This window comes from Oenanthe melanoleuca, chromosome 24, assembly GCF_029582105.1.
Source record: "Oenanthe melanoleuca isolate GR-GAL-2019-014 chromosome 24, OMel1.0, whole genome shotgun sequence".
Lineage (NCBI taxonomy): Eukaryota > Metazoa > Chordata > Aves > Passeriformes > Muscicapidae > Oenanthe > Oenanthe melanoleuca.
This window is the reverse complement of record NC_079357.1, coordinates 2823436-2847984: the sequence shown is the minus strand read 5'-3', so window position 1 is coordinate 2847984 and position 24549 is coordinate 2823436. Positions and strand designations below refer to the sequence as shown.

The 24549-nt window shown below is 49.6% G+C and overlaps 1 protein-coding gene across 2 annotated transcripts; it reads right to left on the bottom strand.

Moving 5' to 3' along the window:
• Positions 1–429: 429 nt before the first annotated feature.
• On the bottom strand, positions 430–21375 carry TBCEL (tubulin folding cofactor E like). Of its 2 annotated transcripts, none has more exons than XM_056509544.1 (8): positions 21334–21375; positions 16633–16782; positions 14242–14381; positions 12148–12329; positions 10907–11163; positions 9234–9360; positions 8624–8740; positions 430–4583 (listed from the first exon to the last, which is right to left on the bottom strand). In XM_056509544.1, exons 2-8 carry the CDS (start codon positions 16763–16765, stop codon positions 4265–4267), a joined length of 1275 nt encoding a protein of 424 aa, XP_056365519.1. In that variant the 5' UTR covers positions 16766–16782; positions 21334–21375; the 3' UTR covers positions 430–4264. The 2 variants fall into 2 exon arrangements, with proteins under 2 accessions (XP_056365519.1, XP_056365520.1); XM_056509545.1 differs by lacking the exon at positions 21334–21375 and adding an exon at positions 18448–18571.
• Between the last annotated feature and the right edge of the window lie 3174 nt (positions 21376–24549).

Here is a 24549-nt window from a genome sequence, read left to right as displayed (position 1 = left end):
AAGGACCTGGCACAGCCCAAGGAAGATGCCCTGCAATAGATTTGCCCAGGAGCTGTTTCCCATCCAGAGTGGCATCTCTCTCCTCATTTGGTGCAGGCCATGAGGGTGAAATTTGTTTTAACCTCAAGGCCAGTCCCTCTAAGAGTGAGCTCAAGCTTTATTCCTCACCTGGAAATGGGGATGAGTCTCAGTCATGGGGAAATAAAATCCAGAACAGGAATAGATCTTCCAGCTCTGTGACTTCTCCTTTTGACTGGTGGCATCTTGCACAGGTGAGGTGGCTGTGCCCAAGCTCATGGACAGACAACAAAACCATCAGCAGGACATAAAAATCCCGGCAGTTTTCACTCACACCTTTGGGTGACAACAGGGAACATTTTTGTTTCAGGGGACACAAAAGTGCAAAGCACAGGACACCAAGGGTTTTGTGTAAAAACTTACATAAGTTTATTGAACTGATCCAAACCAATGACCTATTTTGGCCTGAATTCCACCGCTAAGTCTGCGAGCAAACCAAAGGCAAATCGTGGGAGTGGGAGGTGTATCCCCGGGGAGAGAGATCTGAATAAAAATCCAGATGGACTTACAGTTCTTCTCCTTTGAAATTACATATGGATGCAACATTAACAGGGAGCAAGAATAGATCTTCATGTTTAAATTATGTTTGAAGTTTCCAGGAACTGCAGAAAAGCAATCACAGAGGCAAAGGGCTGAGATGGCTGAAGCCCCTCTAACGTTGCTCTGGGGAAGGCATCTCTCTGCTGCCTACAAAAGTGCCACAACGAGGGAGGCACAGCTGCCAGGAATATTTCAGCCTCTGGGCTGCTGTAAGCACCTCGTTTGCATTCTCAAACCTTGCACACCAGCAGAACCCACAGAATGTCACCAGCGAGGAGGCAGAGCCGCTGCGGTGCCTCCGTCGCATTCCAGACCCGAGGAGAGGCACAGGGAGAGCCTGTCCCCAGCAGCACTTCCTCCAAGCCACCACGGGCCACACCTGCTCCCAGCATGCCTGCAGCTCCCAAAAAACGAGGCACAAATCCCATCCAGGGAGCAGAGCAGAGCACAGCCAGCACTCCGTGCATATTCATAACAGCGCCCGTTACACGATCTGCCCAAAACATCTGGCCAAAACCACGGATATTCAACAGGAACATATCCAAACATATCCAAACCCACAGCAGCACAGCACTGAACTCACACAGAGCTGTGTGACACTCAGCTGCCACCCAGCTCCTCGTGCTCTGCTGTGCAGGCTGCCCATGGCCAACTTTTATGCATGAACTAGCAGGAACAACACAACAGCTCTCAACAGAAGCAGCCCTTGGATGGAAGGACACACAAGCCAGGGAAGCTGGCAAATTTTTTGTAGGGGATGTGACAGACCCAGGGGCCTTTAGCTGAAGCGGGCACACGCTGGCAAAGCCTGGACACAGCCCCTCCTGACATGGCAGAGGGTTAAATCAAACCTCCTGCTACCTCTGCTCCCAAACCTCCTCAACCACTCAGAACCTTCTCCTTTTCCCCAAGACAGGGTCCCCTGTTGGGTGGCACACACAGAGACCCTTCCTCACAAGGCATCATGCTTTGGGGTATTTTGCCATTGCAAATACCTTGTGTGCATTTGGTCCCACTTCCCACAGCTCAACATCTGCACACACACTCTCTGGGTTTTGGGGGTGAGTCCTCCCTGGGAAGCCAACCAAGATTCTTGGCTTCTACCCCATGATTGCTCCACTATCTGCAAACAAGGTGAATGCTTTGAGAAAAACCTTCCCCTGGAGCAGTGGCAGGGTGGTGATTTCATACAGAACAGACCAGGGGAGCAGGTTTAGGTGTCAGCACCAATTCCTCAGTACCTGTTAAACTTCTGTGTTCTCTTTTTCCATCTTCCAATTCCCACCAGGTCTGTCACAAATAAAATCAGGATTTACTGCCAGTTCTGAGCTGGTGACAGCACTGATCCCTCCATGGATCCAATTTTTAGTGGGCAAACCAACTTAAAAGCACGTACTTGGCTCTTCTTTATCATCCCATTCCACTCTTTAATGGCCTTTGTTTATTCCCTTCTCTGAAAGCCAGACACTTAATTGTGCTGAGGAAGTTGGTCAAGAGTTACAGCATCTCATTAATAGCAGGTACAATGCCATAAATACACCACAGAGGCAACTACTGCTCTGGAGAATCAGGTCAGAGATACTTTTGCATCCCCATAGGTTGCTTGCCTCAGACCCTGCAGCCACTCAGGGATAAACTACTTACACTGGAGGTCAAGGGCTGAAATAGGCTTCTAATATTAAACAACCATATCTTCATAAAACTTTGCTTTATAACAAAATATCTTATTAACCACAACTTTTCCTATTGGTAGGTATGTATATATCATACAGAAGTGTTGGCTTAAGGGTTCTGCTATCAGGCAGCGAATTATTTTCACTGCCCCAATTGAAAATACATCTTCAGTAAAGCTCTAGCTTATAAAAGCATCATTTTATGTTACACTGCCACTATCTCCCTGCTGTTTAATTTACAGGTACCATGGATTTATGGAAAGTCTATGCTACCTATGGAAAATCTTGCTCCCTTCCCTATTGCTCATCTCAACGGGGCCAAGAAATTGCTATTTTTGGCAGGGGGATGAGGCACAAATTAGTGACTTGTTTTAAATCCTCCCGTTTCAACCCTTGCTTTGGATAAGGAACTAATCCCCTCTGAACAATCCCCACATCCTAAACCTGAAGACTATGAGATAATAATACTTCATCCCCTCCCCAATGATCCCACCCCACGATCCAGGTAAAATGTGAAGAGAAATACACAACTCCAAGAATACCAAAGGAGCTCGGTGATGTGGGAAAAAGCATCCTGGGAAAGAAAGTGCACATGGGGATAAAGGGAGCATTTCAAAATGAAGGTCAGGAGTTCATGTGTAACTAGAGCCCTCACTGCACAGCTCCAAAAACTGCTGTGCAGCTGCTTGTAACCAGGAAATTGGGAAAGTCTCGAACTTGGAGCAGGGAAGACACAAGAAAGCGAAACAAGAGAAAGGAAGGAGGATTTCACTGGGCAGGCAGGGGATCTGCTCTGCAGTAAAACCAGGGACCACGTGAAGCAGCAGCACGCGATGCCTACGGGGCGCGTGGGGGAAGCCAAGAGAGTGAAGCCTGCTGAGCAGCCAAGGTGAGCCCAGCTGCTCTGCTCCTCCCCTTCCAGAGCCAGCACCTCCTGCCAGCTCCTCCCTACGCAGGGACCCCGCCAGGGGCCCCGGGGAAAGTGCTAGGTTTGAACTGGTGCAACAGCAACAAACACAAACTTCAACTTGACTCTTCCTCTCTCCCAGGAGAGGAATTTTAGCCATTCCACTTGCAGCACCCACTGGTACAAGGTGAAGTGCATGGAGGATCTCTTCAGCATCAGGATGGACAATGGCCAATGGGGGAAGCTGCTCTTCAACCCCTTGTTGACCTGTTGCTCTAAAAGCCCTTCCAAGGCAGCGCTCATCCACCACGTCCCAAAATTCACTTTCCAACACACCCTTTATCCCCACAGGCTGCAGGCACCACGTTAGATGGGTACAGCAACCAAAACCTCTTTTTTTGTCCCCCAAAATCAGGTGGATATAGAGCGTGCACTTTGAAAAGAAAGTTTCTTTCTGGGAAGTTCTTTTTCATTCCCCCATTTTGTGCACTCACAGAAAGCAATCCAGTGGGGTGAAGTGGATGCACTAAAGTACCTGAGCTCTGAATCAAGCAGAATACTGATGGAGATCTTTCCTGTGAACTCGAGCACAACAAAAGGTTGAGACAGCACCAAGCTGCAAGAAAATACTACAGCAAGCTCGAGCCACAGTTGGATAGCTAGGCCAAAGGGAGCTCTGGTGGAGCAAAACACCAAAAAATTTAGGAAAAGAAAACAACAGGTCAAATTCTGCACCGAGCTGTCTCCTCCCTTATGGACCCTGGCATTGTTTAGCTTGAACAAGTGACCATTCATGCCAAATCACGAGTATACCGGAGCATCAAAGGAAACATCAAGGTATTGCCCACACTGAAACACACGTCCTGAAGTCAACTGTCACCTCAAGGTCACCTGCAGTGGATGGTGGGCATGGTTCTCAGATCAGGGCACTTCCTCCGGGCTAAGAAATTACCTGCTACAGAAACACAACCAAACCTCAACCAACCAACCGAAATAAAAACCTTGCAAAAAACTCCTCAATGCATGTGTGTGGGTGTGTGGGGGTGTGTGGGTGTGGGCAGGAAGGCTATTTCATCCTGGGCTCCACGTAGATTTTATCCCCATCCCGGATGCCGTAGGAATGCAGCGCCCGCGAGCTGTATTTCATCTCCTCGGGACCAAAAGGAGCTTCCTGGTCCAAGTAGAAGAGCAGCATGTTGCTTGTTGACAGCTGCACCACAGTTTTTAAGTGTTTCTTCAGCTCTGCCACAGTCTGGTCGAGGCGGATGGACATCTCCTCCACCTTGTCCTGGAAGTGAACCTCCACCTTGGCGCTGCTCTGGGGCCGCAGATCCACCACTGCCAAGGGCTCCAGCTTCCCGTACTTGGTGACCAGCTCGTGATACCTGGGAAGTTCAGCAAGTGCAGAGTTATGGAGCAGTCAATGCACATTGCCCAGGTCTGAGTGCTCCCCACATGAGACAACACTGATCCTGATTCAAGCTGATGGCCCAGAAAGCCCAAGCACTCCAGTCACTTTGTCCCACAGTCCCCAGGCTGCACTGTGGCACTGACATGAGCTCAGGGTCCCACCAGAGAGAAGTGCCTTGCTAAGGAAGGTGAAGTTACCACCAGCCTGAGGTGTTAGAGCTGACTGGTCTCACAACAGCTTCCTGACAAAACTGAGCAGCACAGTTTGGGCTCCTACAGTTTCAGAAATCCCAGCCGTGGCTGCAGTGGGATTTGGAAGAAAGAGAGGACGCTGTGCTCACAACTCTACACCTCCTGCTCCAGTGAAAACACTTCACTGAAGAGTGCCAGAACCAAGCCAGTGCTCACAAAAAGGACACAGCCTTCAGTTTAGATTCCCAGTATCTGTGGCCTCACGACTTAACTGATCATCAGACATTCCTGCTATTTTCCAAAAGGCCAGCTAGGTCCCAAATGTTACACTCCACTGAGCACAGGATCATCAAGATCACCAAAGCAAGGTGAGCTGCCCCACAGTTCGAGAGCTGATAACAAGCAGGGCACTTCTTGCCAGCTGATCCCTCACACCTGCTCTAAACCAAGATGGGAATTTTACTAGCAGAGGCACACACTCCACTGTCACCCTGTCCCTGCAGCCAAGATCTCGGAGTGTTCTTCCCAAGGTCCCTGCAATGGAAAGTCTGTGTCACCCCCGCCCCCCTGGTATCGCTCCCATCAGGCCAGGCTGGATCTCCCTGCCTGGCTGGGAAAGAGGAGGAATGGCAGCACAAAACACAATGGCATTGGGATGACAAAGGCTGAGAGCTGCAGGGGACAGGTAACGTTTCAGAGCCCCTGCACAGAAAGCGCTTTGTGCTCCGACCCCGGGCGGAGCTGGGTGAGCTCAGCGCGGTGTCACAGCCCCGCAGCAGCCATGGGAGCTGGCAGCAGGGGTGGCCCCAGGGAGTCCTGCTGGAGGCAGGAATGTTCCTGGAGAACAGCAGCCCCTCTGTGTGCTGGGCACTGAGGAAAGGGCCACAAGGCACTAGGATTTCCCCAGTCCCACGGACACAAGCAGAGCACCCAAAGGTGGGATGTGCCCTGCTCTCACAGCACTGGGCTGGTAGGAGCAGCCCCACTGATCTGGGATGGCCACTAGTGCTGAGGGAAAACAACACTCCCCACGTTTAAACCACCTGCAGGCAGAGCAAGTGCCAGCCAATGTGCCAGCAGTGGGGAGGGTTTCCTTTTCTCTGGAAGGATTTGCCAGCACCAGCATCCCATGGGAAACAGGGAGAGAGGAACCCACCTCTTGCTGCTGCAAATCCTCAGCCCCCTCTGGGATATCCTTTTAATTCTCAACATCTCTGCTGCTGCAGACCAGCAACAACCTCTGGGCCAGCCACAATTACTGTCATGATTCATGCACTAAGAGTGAACTGGGCTGATGGTGGGGAGAGGATAAAGAGGGGGACAAATTTCAGACATGCTGAGAGAGAGGACCATCATGAGAGAGCCACGATTATCCAAATATGTGCTGTAAATATGTGGTGGGTCAAGCAATGCTGTCTGAAATTTTCTTGTGTTGAGGAAGGGCAGAATGAGCTTTGCAGCCTGCTCCTTTGTATGTGAGCTGCAAAGAAAGTGGGGAGTTGAGTGACTGACTGCCCTCAAATCAATCAGGACCAAGGCAGAATGGATGTTTTGGACCCCAATAATAGGCACCCTGGAGACTTTTCTAATCACCCCTTGCAGCCTGGCAGACGCTGAGGCTGCTGAAGACCTGAGCCTGGCTGAGAGTGCCTGTGATACTCTGCAGATAAACAGTGGAGCAGACAAGCAGAGGGCTCATTAAAACCCCCCAGACACGAGGACGTCACTCCACAAGACAGCCAATATTGGATTGTGCAGCCGGCGCTCCCTACAACCACGACATCCACTGAGATAAATTGTTCCTTCCATTTCCCTGCCTGCCTGATCCCTTCCAGCTGCAGACAGCAATGCAGCAAGCAGGGGGCTCAGCTGACAGAGCTTATCACAGGCTGCACCTTGCCAGTCTGGAGTGGGGCTGCTCCCACTGAGAAGTTTTCCCTGCTCAAGTTGTTCTCCCTCTGCTCGAGGCAGCACTGCAATGCAGATGTCAGACCCCAGCCACAACATGTGTGCCCTGATTAGTTTCTAATTACAAACCACTTCTGGAGCCACCACACCAGATTTGGGAGCGAGGAAGGGAAAGCTTTAGCAACAAACAGACACAAAATCCCTCTGCAAGGAATGCCAGGTCTCCATTCAGACAAGAGCTGCTGATTTTGGGTCCAGGAACTGAAACCCAGCACTGGGGACACTCTCAGCCATCTGCAGCCTTGCTGGGAGAGAGTTTGCAGTGGCACCAACCCCTCCAGGACAGAACAACCCTCTCTGGCAGCTGCAGAAGTCTCTTGGAAACACTGCACAGATGAAGGGATTTGGACAAAGAGGCCTTTGACCATGAAAAAGGCAGCACCAATGTTTAAAGGCTAAGAAATCTGAGGGGGAGGTAATTTTTCTAGCATAAAGCTGGTGTGTTGGTCAAAATTAGCCTGGTTTTCTTGGATGGGTGAGATGTCTGTAATCTTTTACATGAGATCCCACCTACAAACCAATCCCAGTGGTGTGTGGTGATGTGTAACACACAGCCTGTCCCCAAAATCCATGTCCTAGGCATCATGAGTGCCTAAAGCTGTACCCACTGTGTCCTTCCCAGCAATATATAGATCACTGATATTCTGTCACCACCAAACACAAGAAATATGAAATGTTATGGGAATTAATCCCTTTTGGGAGCAGCACCATGAGCTCATAGTCCCAGTCTCCCCTTCTCCTTCCCCTCTCCAGTATTCTCTGTCTTTGCTGTTATCCCTTCCAATATTTCCTTCAATTTTCACGCTTCAAGGCTCTCTAAAATTACAAGTCAGGACTTGTCCTCAGAAAAAGGACCAGCTGTCTTGTCTCCCTGACTGCAGGAGTGCCCTCTGCCTCTGAACTGACCCCAGCATGCTTTTAACAAATATTATAATCACTGACACTATTAACATTCACACAAAATGCCATGCCCTCATTCCCCAATCCAGCCTTCCCACTCCCTTACTGGATTGGCAAGTCACATATCCAGTGATTTAGAAAAACAAGAGGCTGAGAGTTAAGCAGAGGAAAACACTGAACAGATTCCATTTGCACCTCTGTCATCCATGCCAGGCCATAGCTGTGACCTTCAATGTTTTCTGTGCCCTCAGAGTCACACACACACTCCTGTCCTACCTCTTTTCTGTAAAAAAAGGATAATAAAGCTTTGCTGTCCAAAAGCACATGAGGGTTTAGGGCACAGGGCAGGTAAAGGCAGTGGCCTGATGCTCCATGATCCCTCCTCAGCCCATTAGAAGCAGTAAGTGGATGCTGGCACAAAAAAGATACAGACTGAACAGCATCTGTCCAAGTTCATTAGTTTACCAAGATGAACGGATCATTGGATGCACTTTTTTGGCAAAGAAAACCCATCAGACTTGTGATTTGCAGGCCTGAAAGTGAGGGGACAGCTTCCCATTGCCAGCCACATCCACACACCAGATGGTCCAGAGGATTAGATGCCCTGGCCTGGCAGTGGAGAGCACGATGTGTCCTGGCTTTGGGCACTCCCAAACACAGGTGGATTATGAAGGGAGCCGTGGGAGAGGCCAGGAAACAATGAAGGTCATGAACTGAACAGTCCTGTTGTTTAATGACACTTACACAGGTACTTTTAACACCAAATCTGCCTCAGGAGTGACCCTACAAGTCATCAGACAACAATAACATAACAACTTCAGCCCAAACAGACTGAAGGGGCCAGAGGAAGGTGAGGGATGTGTTTTTCCTGGAACAGCTGGCCCATATTTCCCATCACCTGGCCAGTCCCCACCCCTGTGGCCCTGCTCTCCACTGCAGGACTGACAATCCCTACCTGAAGGGGACCTCCTCCTCGGGGAACTCCATGTAGTAGCGGATGAAGAAGCGCTCCGAGTCCTCCCGCTCGCCGTCGGCCACGATGCTGCCGTTGAGCTTGGTGATGCATGGCAACCTGCAGGCACACAGCAGGAGCCAGTCAGCCAGCAGGGAGCCCAGACAGGCTCACCAACAAGGCAGCCACATCAAAAGTGCCTCAGCTTTAACACCATGAGAATCCCTGCCAGGAAGCTCAGGCCTCAAAAGTTCCATGTAGTTTCACAAGAACATTCCAAATTGAGCATTTTCATTTCACCACAGAGATGCACCACACGTGCACAGATTTGTAGGAGACTCACAAAATCCCCTGAGAAGCAGAGCAGTCAGATTTACCATTTTCACTTCTCTGACTTTTCCACAAAACAAGCTCCAATCTTTCTGCATTCACACAGAACCTCATCTACTACCAACCTCTTCCTCTGATGAGCTGTTCTCACCCAACAAATCAAGCCCCAGTCTTTCTGCATTCACACAGAACTTCACCTCCTGTCAGCCTCCTCCTCTGATTACCTGCTCCCACCCCTTCCTTGCCTTGTCACATTTCTGCTGAGCAGAACAAACCAACAGACCTGGCTATTAGCAGCTTCCTGCGTTCCTCAGTGGTGTAAGACTGCAGCAGAGGAATTCCAAGCAATTTCACCTCCTCAAGCTTGGGGAAAGAGTTTAACTTGTCAATGTCTTCCCAGCAATGCAGACCTGCTCAGGAGGAAAGATCTGTGTTAACAAACACAGAAAACACATCATGGATCCAAGATAATCAGACACAGCCAAAGAACATATGTGACAGGAGAATGTCACTGCTGCTCTTTTGAGAAGTTGGCTTTTTGCTCACGATGTGCTGCTAAAAATTCGACATTTGCTTACAAGACAGATGAGCTGAAATTCTCTTGTGCTGTTCCCAAATCTAGAAGGATGCTCTCCATGGCTTTTTTATGGACCACTCAGCCTTTAGCCTCACTGCTGGGGACTGACCAGCATCAGTGATGCTGCCTTCAGAGTGCTAAAGTCACCAGCACTTCTTTCATTCCAGGCATCACTAAACAGCCATCAAATGGTATTACCTCACATACACAACCACTTTGGGTGCCATTTCTGCTCACAACCCAATGGTGAAACAGTCCCAGAAGCCATCCAGCCATTAAATGAAAAAGGTTTTAACTAATTTTCAGCCCCCTCAAGACCTGACATTTGGGATAACAAAGCAAGCAGGGAGGACAAAATAAAACAAAGCTGAGGATTGAGCCCAGCAGAGCTGTGATTGTGTGGTGAGATCAACACAACTCATCTGCCAGAACTTCAGAGTGCAGCAGCTTTTTCTAAAATCCCAAAAAAGTTTTAACAAGCTCCTTGGGATTCCTATTTGACTGTCAGCTCCCAAAACATCAAAATGCAACACAGAGCCCAGAGTTCTTAAGCACCTGGCATGAAAACTGCAGAACTACTTACCAGAGGAGCACTTGTTCCTCAGTGAGACAGTGCTTTCAAATGCAGCTTAACAGGCTTTTCCTCCTCTAGTTAAGCTTTTATTACAGGGATTCCTTGATGCTTACATTGTAGGACATGTTAATAAAGTCCCTTCTACCTGCCTGACACTTCAGCAGCACTTGCACAGCATATAAAGCTGTAAAGAACAAAAGCTGCTGGTGCATGAAGTGCTCCTGCAGATGGATATCTGCAGTGTGTCATACACAAACACGTCAGAGCCCCCACGAGCTGCCCTGCAGCTCCTTCTCTCCCAGCACAGGGTGCTCTTCCCAATATTCCAACTGCTCATTCTCTTTCTGGAGCGTTGGCTGAGAATTCTCTGGGGCTGGAGTGTAAAAGCAGCTTCCAGCATCACTTGTGAGGCTGTAATGACTGAGCACAGATGACAGACAGCTTCTGCTGGGGGATGCTTGATCCACGCTGCACACCTGCACATGTCCTCATTTTACCCGAGATAAAACGGGGAAGAAAGGGAAAATGGGATTCTTTTATCCCCTACACTGCCAGACATTTATTTATCCTTCCCCAGCCAGGAGTACCTGAGGCAGGGATGGGAAACAGAGGGAAACTACCAACATAAAAAACCTTTCCAGCTCATTTTGATTAACTGGTCCACACTGCTGTGACTTTTGATAATGACTGACTACCCAAAGCAGCAGGAAAATCCCACAGATGGGCAAGTTCATTGCTTGTCACCTGTACAGGAGGAGAGACTCTGATCAACCAACAAAACCCATCCCAGCTGCCAGGCTCTCACCTGACTTGTGCAAGTTGATGGATCTTAGGTTGGGGAAGAGCCTTGCCAGGGAATCTTCTGACTCTTCAATGGTCGTGAGGTTGTTGTTAGCCAGGATAAGTGTGTCCAGTGATGGAAACATAATTCCCAACTTTCGAATTTCAGTCCAGTCTTGAAGATTATTGTCAGTTATGTGGAGTAGCTTGAGAGACTGACAGCACACTGGAGAGCAAGACACTGTTTCGTAGTCATTAAGGCACAGGAAGAGCTCCTCCAAGCTGCACAGGGCAGAAAGGATCATGTCATCAATTCTATGTGATTTTAACACAACTTTCTGTAATAGCTCTGACAACCTTGGTGTAGAGAAGGCCTTTGAGCACTCCATATGGTGTTTCAACTATATCTCTGCTCCCATCCATATCTGCAGAGATTTAAAAAACCTTTTGAGTCTCTCCCAGTATTGTGTAACAGATTGGTTGGGGTTGTCTTCCACATCTGTGCTCAACAAGCCACCAACCCAACTCCAGTGGTGACTGAGACATGCTCCCAGGCTCTCAGCTTTATTTAAAATGGGGTTTTGATACAACACTGATGATGATTTTTCCCCCACATCACTGCCAAAGATTCCCATTAAAGAAAGAACAGATCCCATTAAAGAAAGAACAGATCCTATTAAAGAAAGAACAGGTCCCACTAAGTTTTCAGACAACTGAACTCTCCCAATCCCAGAGAAGTGTAGGCTGGCCACACAGGACATTCTGTTGTCATCATCTCTGCTTACAGAGCCACACAAAGAGGGATCTGTCATCAAATTGAAGCCACTGAAGATATTCATGGGAGCAGAATGCCAAAGTGGCCCGTGACCAAACCACAGAAATCAACACCTTAGCAGAGGAAAGCAGGCTGAAATATTCCTTGACAAGTGGCCAGACCTCAGAGGTACCTCCCATTTAAGAGGTATGTCCTACACCATTCACTGCACAGTGACTCAGAGGGAAGTGTGACCCTCCTACATTTTTGGGGTGATTATTCATCTCTGGTATTTAGGTTTGGAGGAGGAGAAGGCTTGGGCTTTGCAGCACCACCCCACGTTTGGTTTTTAGGACAATGTAAAGCATTCACCTGGAATTCCCAAACTCCTAAAGGAAAACATCCCTTTTCTCTACTGATGTTTGCATCCTCCCAGACCCCTCATTCCTCAGACATGACTCCATAACCCAGCCTTGCCCTGAGTGCAGTAAACCCCAGATTGGCAGGCTTACTCAGGTAATTCCTGCAGGATGGTGTGCACTGTTTCCCAGGAAGCTTTGCTGTTGTTGAGCACAAGTTTGCGGACGCCAGCGAAAGAGCCGGCGCAGCTTCTCTCTAAAACGGACAAACTGAGAGGGTTGGAACTCAGGTTTAGAAACTCCAAGTGGGGAACGTTGGACACAATTTTACTGACCTAAGTGGGAAGGAAAGAAAAAAAAATAGAAAGAAATGTGTATCAGGCAGTAATCAGACCTCTGGCAATAATATTCCACCTCCTAAAAGGGGCCCTGTGGAATCATCACAAAACAATGATATGGGGAAAAACATTGGGATATCTACCTGTAATTCATACTGCAGCCACTCCTGATCTAGATGGATTGGTTAATTGCTCATTCTCCTCAAGAGTTCATTTAATTACATTCTAGGAGCAGCTTGATAAGAGAAATGCAGTCCCTTGGGAGAGGCCATAAAATCCACCTCAAGGCCAAGGCTGAGCAGCAGTTCCAGGAGCCAGCCCTCGCTCACAGGGGGCCGTGGCCACTTCTCCTGCCTCCGTGGCCAACACTGAGCACTTGTCCAGCTTCCCACTGCTCCCACAGAGCTCAGCCAATCCCTAATTCCCTCCCTGACTGGGGAACTGAGTGGGAAGCAGTTCAAACACCAGCAGACATCAATGCAGAAAATAATTCTGGGTCAGAGAACACCTGGCTGGAGGGCTGCACTCCACAAAGGGTTGGGATGGGCACAGATGGGCAAATCATGGCACACAGGGGTCAATAAATGCCCAGTTGTGGCAAAGGGTGATTGTCTCATGAATTCAAGTATGGCAAACATGAGGTAATGACTCTACTTTACACACCGTCTCAGGTGATGTCATAGTTTGGGTGCTACACCTCAGGAGTTAAGTAGGCAAACTGGATGACATCAGTCCAGCAAAAACACAAGATTCAGGAAAAAATGGCTTATGATGGATGCCTGGAAGAAGGGTATTTTTTTCAGTATCATACTAAAATAAGGAAAGGAGGCATTAAACTTTTTAGCAGGTATAAAAAGCTGTTATATAAGGAACAGTGATGATTCTCCTCCTGCCTGCTGAGAACAGGGCAGGCAGAAATTGGCTGAAATTGCAGCACAAGAGACTTAAATTACAGAGTTTAGCCTATGAGGTTATTAGCTAAGCATGGGAACAGGCTACCCAGGGATCTGGAATCCCCAGCACGGGCAGCTTTTAGGCGTGGGGAGATATTTATCTGGTGTGGATGGGCTGTGAAAACTTAATCCTGTCTCAGAGGAAGGGGCCAGCACACACAGAAGCCTTTCAGTTCCAGGGCAGCCTGAAGAGACTGAACACAGAGCAGGTGTGAGATGTGCAGCTTGTGAGTGACCAGATATGAGGTCAGCCCCACTGAGCTGGGACACTGCAAACACTGCATCCCCCCCCTTAAGACATGAGAATCTGATGGCACAAAACCCCATGATACCCTATTTTATTCCACATATTTCCAACAATAAACACTAACATAAAAGGAGAGCATAATCTAGTGAGGAACTTAATGACACTTGAATGGATTGAGATTGTTTCACTCCTGTTACATTGCATTTATTGAGCATTATTTCATCCAAGCACTTCAAAGGATTTTACAACAGCATTTAGCATTAATTAATGAGGCTGCAGAAATACTCTTTGTGGTAAATATTATTACATCTGTTCTGCAGATAAGACAACAAAAATGGAGAGGGAATAAACACCTTGTCCACAATCACAATGGCAAAGCTGGGAATCAACTGCCAGTCTGTTAAAAACTAAACTGCTCATTAACTTCTTGGTGTTAGAAATGCCAGTTCCAGTGCTTTGCATGACAAAATAAAATAAAAATACAGATTTTTCACCCACGAGCCAAGACTGTAAGTCACAAGTTAGAGGAGTGAAGTGCCACACTGGATTAATTTTATCACATGTATTGCTCAGTTGCTGTCGAAGTAAATAACCATCACCTTCAGAGATGAGAAAGAAGCCACAAAAATGGAACCCTCATCAATGCAATGCATGTGCAGTCAGTAATGACTGTGAAAGGTATCCAGTAAGGTGCCCATCACCATTTTACCTCATGCCAGTCTTCCAGTTTGTTGTCAGAGAGGTCGAGCTCAAAGACGTGGGCGCAGAAGGCGGCGATCTCGTTCTCGTCCCCGGCACAGGTGATGCCACAGCTGTTGAGCACCAGCACACTGGGCAGGTTCAGGCGGTCTGGCACAGGGAAAAACAGAAGCTGCCTCTGCTCAGCACTGCCTTGGAGTTACAGAACCCAGCCCCAAACGTGGATGTTACAGCCAGCAAGAGAAATCTACCAGCATTGTCAGAATTTACTCTGATTTCAGGTTAAACATGGATTTTGTAACTGGCACCATCCTGAAGCCTTGGTTGTAAACATGAAGTACCACTCCTATCACTCCTATCAGTGCTCTTCAGTTCTTCCATGTATTTCTGTGTATTTCAGGCCTGTCCTTTGTCATTTATGGCTTGTCTCCTATCAGCCCTTACCACAACTTCTGCTGTTGCTGCAGATAGGACACAGGACTAGGGGAGTGTCAGCTGCACAGTCAGAATCCCTTATCCTCCAGCCCTGAGCCCACTTGGGCCTAGTAACAGCCAGGAGGTATTTAAACATTTCTTAGAAGCTATTTAAACCTTTCTTAGGTGGTATTTAAACATTTCTTAGGAGGTATTTAAACATTTCTAAAGAGGTATTTAAACATTTCCATTCTAAGCTTTCCCTTCCCAAGGTTCAGTGTAGAGCATTCAGCATCCATGCACAGACTCAGGTCTCTGCTCTGCCTTTCCATTTCTGCTTTGGTTTCGCTCCAGCTCCTCTTCATGTAAATGTACTCAAAAGATACAACCAAGGACTTGGACCTCAATCACAGCCTGCTGTGCTAAGGCTAAACCATGACAAAAAGCTGGGGGTTTGCAAAAGGAAACAATTTCCACACAAGAAATCCACATTGAGCCAAGGCAAGCCATCAGTCTTGCACTCTTTCATGTACAACATGGCTTTGCCACCTCTCTGGAGTACTGAAATCCATTACAATCTAACCACAAGCTTTTTCCTAAATAGGTGACCCCTTTTCTCCTTAACACTTGACTGCTACATGACTAGAAGGAGATTTTAGCAGCAAACAATTACCTGGAGTGATCTGGGTTTCCAAGTTTTCTGGCTCAGAAGTGTTTGGTTCCCTAAAAGGACAGTGTGGCACTTTGGGAATTACTGAAACTGTATTTGTAAGTCATGTCTCAGTCACGTTTTAAGCTGTGGCCTCTTTTCAGCACACAAACAGCTCAGGTGAACAAAAGAAATGTAAATTTACCTGCAGAGAGGGCACTGACTGAACATTCCATCAGGCCATTTTTCTGTTCTTGTTCATTTTGAGAGTGTTTTATCCTCAACTGAACTCAGGCCCTTTTTTCTCCTCTGTCAAACCCAGTTATTGGAAACTTCATCCAGCTGATTTCCATGGCTATTTTCCCCTTTGGGGCTGGTTATGACACAAATTGACCTGATGGATGTTTGGATTAATCCTACAGATCATGATGGGCAAGATGTGTGACACAAAGCAGGGGCAGCTCTGATGGGATCACTGTGAGCCTCAGACCCATCCATACAAACCAAGAACTAAATGCCAACATCAGAGAGTGAGGGAAGACTAAAGGGTGTCACATGGATCTAGTTCAGAGGAGATGGTGACACAGATTCTGCAGTCTGGGAGGCTCAAGGACATCCAGGAGCAGCACAGAGCTTCAGACACACATCTGGCTAAATTCCCTCAAGGCAGCAAGGTCAGGAGCACAGGAGAGGGCAATTCTTCACTAGGTCACAAAGCATTTGGTGCCTGAGAAGACAAAGTGCACTGCAAGTTCACCTGAGGCATCTGTCACCAAAGCAACCTGGCTGGAGGTTCAACAATTCATCACTCTGCTTGAAATATGTCCCCTCCTGGGTACACTGAGCTCCTGTCCCTGCAGGCATCAAAGCAAGCTGGTGGCATAGGAACCAACCTCAAATTTAGATATTTTATGTATTTTTAAGCCACCTCTGCCAAAACACCTGTTTCTGCAGGCAACAATGAAATAGAATCAGTGGCCTGAAGAAAAGCTTCAAGGACTGCTGAACCCTCAAAACAAAGACTGCACAGGGCCTTAGGCCCATCTTCCACTCACAGGGCTGGAACCTTGGTGATCCTTGGTCCCCTCCAACCCAAATGATTCCACTCTATTCTCTAGCTCTGATTCTGTCATGCTGTAGAGAAATTTGGTTTTTTACAGCAACCAGTTCTGTCACTTTCTAGCTTTATTAGATTCCAATCTCTCAACTCTCCAATTAAAAATAAAAATTAAAAATAAAATTTAAAAAGTACATTGTGATGGTTCTTTTTCTGGGCAATTCAAGGAGATTTCTCTTTCAGTTGATCCCCCCCAGATGCTCAGAAAGAGCAGAACTTACCTTTCATAGGTGAGCCCTGTGGAGTTGCTGGGACATGCACCCCCATGCCAGGCCCACGGCGGTAGGGGAAGTTCTCAGGGCTGTATTTCTCACACAGAACTTGCATGAAACTCCTTCCACTGGGCTGGTCCATGCTCCTTTCTTGGACTTCTGGATAAAAAAGAGAAAAACAGAGCATATGAGCAGCCAGCAAGTAATAATCACTTCTGATAGGGGTGCTTGAGAACACAGGGAAAGCAAGCAGGTGGGTCATGGGTTTTATTTCTGAGCTCCAGATCATCTAACAGGTCCAAATTCAAGATTAAAGTAAAACATTACTTGAAAGAACCCAAAGCCAGAGGGTTTGGTGCTGTACAAACCCAGCATTACAGGCCAAGTTCAAGACCTCCTTACCCCACATGCTCTTCCAGGATAATTCCAGGCTGCAAAAGGTGACTTCTGTACTTGTCACTTCTGCCCCTCCCACGAGCACTGTGAGAAATCCACAGCTACTCTCAAACACATTTCCAGGGCAGCCAGGAGGGGAAGGAGCAAACAGCTGCTTGTGAGTAGGAGATTGCTCCAACAGCTGTTTGCCAACTTCCCTTTCTGCTGTGTCACCAAACCTCCTTTGGCCAGGCTGAAAGGCAAGTCCTGCCAATTCCATTCTGCAGCTGCCTAATGTATCTGGGAGATAATAACTGTGCCCTTCATATCTGGGCATGGCACAGAACAGCACAGGAAGAAGGCCTTGCCTCATCACAGGCTGCTGAGCTGCCTGCAGAGATACTGAGAGTCAGCTGGGAGTGTTTTTGGCACCAGGACCCTCCATGGCTGGGGTTCTGCCCTGCCCAGGTGGGACTCTCACTCTGCCCTATTTTCCTGAACTTGGCATTTGATGGGTTTCTAACACAGCAGCAGAATGAATGAAATGAATGAAGGTTCATGAATGAAGAGATTGTTGTTTCCAGAGGTCTCCTAGTCCTGCTACCCATCATGGACACAGCATCACAATCCTGAACGTGCAGGAACCAGTGCAGGTTTCCTACACTGTACAACAAGTCATAGGGCAGCTTTTCCACTAATTACCACAAAATTACATTTTTAAATCTTAGACTGGTGCCACACATTCATTGCAAGCTATATTGCTAATCCTGAATCAAAATTTCTGCCCATTTCTTTCCCTTAGACTTGTTACAGGAAAATCTAGATATAAAATTCTAAACAAAAGTGATTTCATTAAAGCTCCCTTTGCTGAGAATCACCTGTTTAACAAGTTCCACTTCACTTCTTCATGACCAGACTACCTAAAACCCACCAACCAAAAGAATTATAGTACAATAAGCAGCAATGTTAACATTTTTATATTATATATAAAGTTTAAATGCCACAAATAGGGACTTACAGGATTAGTCTTAAAAAAAAAAAAAAAGAAAAAAAACAGAAAACAAAACCCACCATTTTCATCTCACAACATAGCTCCAACTTGACTCATGTCACTACACAATCTAGAATCAAAAATTAAATCCTCAAACTGGAGTTTGAAAGGAACAAGGCATTTAGTTTTAGGCTAAACAATTCCACATGGTCCAGGAACAATTTGCACTGAGAGCCAAAGCTTTAGGCTGGAAGGCCTCGTTCCAGAGTGGTCTGGGAGCTCAGCACCATCCACAGACAGACAGGGCTTTCCAAACACACATTCAGACCTCCTGCTCTGGAAATTCTGGAACTCCCATGTGCATAAAGCCTTCTGTCCTTCACATGGTTTTTCCATCAGCTCCATCCCTCTTTATCTGCTGAACAACATCAGCTGGAAATTCCACAGGAGAAACTCACCTTATGGGCAAAAATGGTGTTTTCAGCTACAGTGTGAGAGCAATCCAGAACTGAGAAGAAAAGCCACTGACATTTGCATCCAACAGCTTTGAATCCCCAACATTTTCTTCCTCAAGCTCTACTTTTGAACACCAGTGCCATTGTGAGATGACAAAAATGTTGTGGAGTGGGCAGTCACCTCTCCCACCTCCCTTCCCAAGGGATTTCACGTCCCTGTAATCATCTGTCATGCACGTGGCTTCTCTGAATCCCTACAATTGCCTGGGAGCAGGGAGCAGCAGGATGTGCAAAGGGAATGACAGGTTTCAAGGGAATGCTGTCAGCACAAGGGCAGCACAGGGTGACCTGCAAGGTGCACATTTCTGAGCCTGTCCCTGCTGACAGCTCAAGGAACAATTCACATCTCAAAATAACTCTGGGTTTTCTAAATGACAGCATAGAGTGCAAACGAGGCACTTGGGCTTTGAGAGGTGTCAACAAATAGCCTTTGTTGTTATGTTTAAGTGCTCTGCTGCAGGGCTGTGGCCCCAGTGACAAAGGACAGAGAATCTCAGAATGGAAGGGACCTTAAAAATAATCTCATTCCAATCCCTTGTTCCAGCATCTTCCACTATCCCAGGTTGCTTCAATCTCCTACAACCTCCTGGATCCAGGGGCAGCCACAGCTTCTCTGGGCACCCTGTGCCAGGGTCTCCCCACCCTCACAGGGAGGAATTTCTCCCCAGAATCCAGTCTAAAGCCACTCTCTACACTTTGAAGCCATTCCCCCTTGTCCTGTCACTCCAGGCCCTTGGAAATAGTCCCTCTCCATCTGTCTCCCTGCAAGGACTGGAAGGTCACAATGGGGTCACCCCAAAGCTTCTCCTCTCCAGGCAAACAATCCCAACTCTCCCAGCCTTTCTTCCCAGCAGAGCTGTTCCATCCCTCTGATCATCCTGGTGTCTCCCCAGCAGCTCCACATCCTTCCTGTGCTGGGATTCCCAAGCTGGAAGCAGCACTGGGAAGTGTCTGGAAAGAGGAGCACGACCCTGACTTGAGACTGATTCCAGGGAAACCCAGAGTGCTGCTGCAGCTGATGAGGGAAAAAAAAAAACACTGAAAACAGCATGGAAAATATCTCCATCCCCTGTGCTGTGAGCCTCCCAGGAGGAGAAGAGACCCTTCAGGAGAATGATGTCATCAATGGCATGCTAATGAAATTCCAGTGCCACTCAAATGCCTTTGGGGCACATCCCAAAGAGCCACACAGCAAACACATCCTGACATGGAAAACAAAGAGTAAGGAATGGATGAACAGCACAAACATCTGTCTGCAAGGAGCTGGAACAGCGTTCTCCTGAGACATGATTCAGGGAAATTATTTTTGAGATGATCTCGAGAAGCAGAGAACTGAAACAGAATGGTTTGGGTTGGAAAGGGACCTTGAAGATCATTTAGCTCCACTCCTCCCTGCCTTGGCAGGGAAATCCCAGTAGGATTTCAGGAATTGCAGCAGGGCAGGAAGCCTGACCCTCTGAGCCACCAGGACAAGCCACCCAAGCAGCTGAAACTCTGTCAAAGCCCCCATCAAACCCAGCAGGGCTGTTTGTCCCCACACCACAGCACTGAGGAGACCAGAGAGCACACAACAGACACCTGCATTATCCCCTGGCACACTGCTGGCCTGTCCCACTGCAGCAGCAATTATCCCCTGCTGGAAACCCCTGTCTGTGCTCTGGGGCTGGGGCAGGACAAGCACACAGCGGCCCCCTGACAGCTGGGGGTGTCCCCTCTCACAGCCTGTGCCCTCTCACAGCCTGTCCCTGTCCCCTCTCACAGCCTGTCCCTGTCCCCTCTCACAGCCTGTCCCTGTCCCCTCTCACAGCCTGTGCCCTCTCACAGCCTGTCCCTGTTCCCTCTCACAGCCTGTCCCCTCTCACAGCCTGTGCCCTCTCACAGCCTGTCCCTGTCCCCTCTCACAGCCTGTGCCCTCTCACAGCCTGTGCCCTCTCACAGCCTGTCCCTGTTCCCTCTCACAGCCTGTGCCCTCTCACAGCCTGTGCCCTCTCACAGCCTGTCCCTGTCCTCTCTCACAGCCTGTCCCTGTCCCCTCTCACAGCCTGTGCCCTCTCACAGCCTGTCCCTGTTCCCTCTCACAGCCTGTCCCCTCACACAGCCTGTGCCCTCTCACAGCCTGTCCCTCTCACAACCTGTCCTGTCCCTCTCACAGCCTGTGCCCTCTCACAGCCTGTCCCTCTCACAACCTGCCCTGTCCCTCTCACAGCCTGTGCCCTCACACAGCCTGTCCCTGTCCCCTCACACAGCCTGTCCCTGTCCCCTCTCACAGCCTGTCCCTGTTCCCTCTCACAGCCTGTCCCCTCACACAGCCTGTCCCCTCACACAGCCTGTGCCTGTCCCCTCTCACAGCCTGTGCCCTCTCACAGCCTGTCCCCGTCCCCTCACACAGCCTGTCCCTGTCCCCTCTCACAGCCTGTGCCCTCTCACAGCCTGTCCCCGTCCCCTCACACAGCCTGTCCCTCACACAGCCTGTCCCTGTCCCTCTCACAGCCTGTGCCCTCTCACAGCCTGTCCCTGTCCCCTCACACAGCCTGTGCCCTCACATGGCCTGTCCCAGTCCCCACACACACCATGTCCCAGTCCCCTCACACAGCCTGTCCCTGTCCCCACACACGGCCCCTCACACAGCCTGTCTCTTCACACGGCCTGTCCCCGTCCCTGTCCCCTCACACGGCCCCGGGCTGGCCGGCTGACAGCAGCGTTTCCGCACCGCGCCCCTCTCCGGGCCGCAGCCGGGCGGTGCCGGGGGTCCCGGGCGGTGCCGGGGGGTGCCAGCGGCCCCCGCTGTCCCCTGTCCCCCCGTTCCCCGCTGTCCCCCGCCCCTCTCACCCAGGCCCGGCCGCCGCGTCCCGCATCGACCCGGAAGCAGCTCCAAACATCACGTGACGCCGCGCGCGGTCACGTGGCGGGGCGCTCCCCCGTTGCCGTGGAGACGGCGACGCCGATGACGTCATCCTGTCACCAAGGAGGGTTTCCTTGGGACGCGACGGGAAGAGCGATGCCAGCGCGTCAGGGAGGGGATCCTGACCCTCTGCCCGGCGCTGGCAGGCACACCGGGACTGCTGTGTCCTGCTCGGGGCTCCGCAGCACGGGAGGGACCGGGAGATCCTGCAGCGGGGCAGCCGAGCGGGGCAGAGACAGGGGCCGGGAGCATCCCCCTGATGAGGGAATTAGAGCTGTTCAGGGCTGAGAAGGGACCTCACCCCTGTCTGTTAGTGTCCGCAGGGAGGGCTCCGAGTAGGGCCCAGGCTCTGCTCCGGAGCCCCAGCAATGGGGAATGGGCAGGGACTGATCCCTGGACAGGAGAAAAGAACTTTATTATTCAGTGACCAAGCCCTGAACAGGCTGCCCAGGGAGGGTGTGCAGTCACCTTCACTGGAGAGATTCCAGAACCACCTGGACACAGCCCTGTGCCTTGGGATGACCCTGCTGGAGCAGGGAGGACCTGGTGACCCACTGAGGTCTCTGCCCTGGCCCAGTCTGGGATTCTGTGATGCCAAGATCCCTGCAGAGCCAGGCTCCAGCTCTGGGCACGACTTTCCTCAGGGCGGCACCCCCTTGGCCCCAGGGAACAGATACATAAAATCACCTAAACCCTGCAAACCCATAACCATTGCCTGCTCAGCAGCATTGGCTGCCCTGGCAGTGCCCACCTGCTCTTTACAGTTCACCCATTCCTCTCCTGTTCACTCAGTGCATTTCCTTTTCTGCAGTGGCTGGTCAAGGACAGAATTAGAGAATCCCAGCTTGATTTGGGTTGGAAGGATCCCTAAAAGCTCATCCCATTCCATCCCTCTGGATGGGCAGGGACACCTTCCACTAGCCCAGGTTGCTCCAAGCCTGACCTGGATGACAAATTATGCTGAGACTGAGGACAAATCCACCCAGCCTGGTTCCCCACCTCCATCCTTGCATGGCAGGAACCAGAAACTGCCTGAAACACGGCCTGTCCTGCCTGGCAGAGGCAGGGGAGCTGGAGAGAGCTGCATTAGTCATGGCTGAGTGGCTGCAGTGCATCTCCCCAGGCTGTAACATCATCGGGACAGCTTTATCCTGTTACCCGCACACCCGGGCTGTGCACGCTCCTGCAGGCACAATGGCAGCATTGTGGGTGCTGCCCAGCCTCAGGACAGCAGAAGGGCTCCAGCCCCAGCCCAGGGGCTGATTAACTCCTGCTCTGCCAGCAATTCCCTGCCCCAGTCTGGACAGACATCCTGGGTTTGCACCCACGCAGCTCAGGCTGGCCATGGAGGCAATCCTGCCAGCCCCAGAGCTAAACCAGTGCCCTGAGGATTTCTCAGCAGAAAATCTGCTCCCCAAGAAGCAAATCCAGACCACTGCCAGAGCTGGAGCCATCAGCACATCATATTAACCCCAGCTCCAAATTTACAAGCTGTAATAGGCTTAGTCATAGAATCTAATGAGCTAATCAGAGGTGCCCAAACCTATTAGCACAACTAAAACACAGCTGCACTGTCTGCCATCCCCTGCTTCTCCTCAGGCTGGGCTCACAGCAGCTTTTTAAACAAAGCACGGGGCATTTTCTTCAGGACCATGGTGGAGAAAACCTTTCCTGATGCCAGGGTTGTGACAGACTCACCCCTCTGCTGCACACCCTGTGGCCAGTGTACCTGTGTGGAAGGGCCCAGGGGTCTCCAGGTGCCACAGCCCACGTCCCACAGACCATCTCCACCACCAGCTCTGCTCTGTGCCACCCTGCCAGCCCCACTCTCCAGCACAGCAGCAGCCCAAGCTGAAATACATTCCATGGGCCTGCTTGCCCTTTCACAGAGAGAAAACCACTTGGGTGTTCTTCCTTTCTACCCTGTTGACACAACACTGGGTTTATCCCATTCCTGGGCAGCCCAGCACAGCTGAACATTTCCTTGCTAACACTCCCTAAAAACCCTTCTCTGCCCGTGCTCTGAACGCCTCATTTGGTCCTTTCAATACATTCTGGACAGAGCTTTGTCTGCACTTGGTTTTCCTTCCCCCTCTGCTCCTCGGATCTGTTTCAGGGAGATAAAGAATTCCATTGCATTCAGAGGCCACACTCTTTCCCTAACAATCCTCATGGTTTCTTTTTGCACAGCTCACCTGTGCTATTTAGTTGCTAGAAGGCAGACAGAGCATACTTTAGCTGGTAACTGGCACCACAGTTTGATTCGAAACACATTTCAGGGGCTGCTTTCTATAATTACAGATGGACTGGATAGAGCAGATGTCTGTGTTAACCTCCACTGGGTCAGTGCTGCAAGTGTGAGAAAGTGGCCACTGTACCCCTGGCTGAGTTTAGAGCCCATTTCCACGGAGCCTGGACAGGTCAGGGAATTGTTAACACAATATAATCTCCCCCCTCCGGGGACCAGTTTGAATTCAGCCCAAGCTAACCCAGATCCTGAGTGCTTATCACGTTGGCTGTCTCATTGTTCCAGTGTGATGAGTCTCCATCTCCTCCTCCCTGGCACACAGGTATCCTCTTGCTGAAGCTTTTACCCCTCCCTGGCAGGCTCCCCTCTTTCCCACAGCCACTTCCCCAGGGTTAAGCAGGCCATGGGAACTGGGAGAACTGGGATCAGCACATCCTCCCTCCTGCCTGGCTGTGCAGGGGACACCAACAGGGACACCTCACACCCATGCTCACTCCACTGACATGTCCCTGAGAGGTGACAGAGCCACCAAATCTGAGTTATTTTCATATTTTCAGAGCTGGATCTGATTAAACTCAGCAATCCTCAATATCTGAAAATAACCCTGTCCTAAGCATTCCCTCATTTCTAATGCACCACAAATTAATGTCACTGGGGGCACCTACCAGCTGCACAAACTGAGGCCACAAGGGAATCACATCCAGCATAAAAGCCACAAACTCCCCTAATTTCACTGCCATTTGGTCTGAAAGGCAAAAAAAAAACCTCTCACATGTATTCCTGAAAAATTACCTGAGATGGAGAATCAAACCCAGTCTGTGAAAAATCAAACAGTTAATTACTCACTGTGCTAATGAAAAAAAAAAAAAAAAGCAAAACAAAACAGGCTTTATTC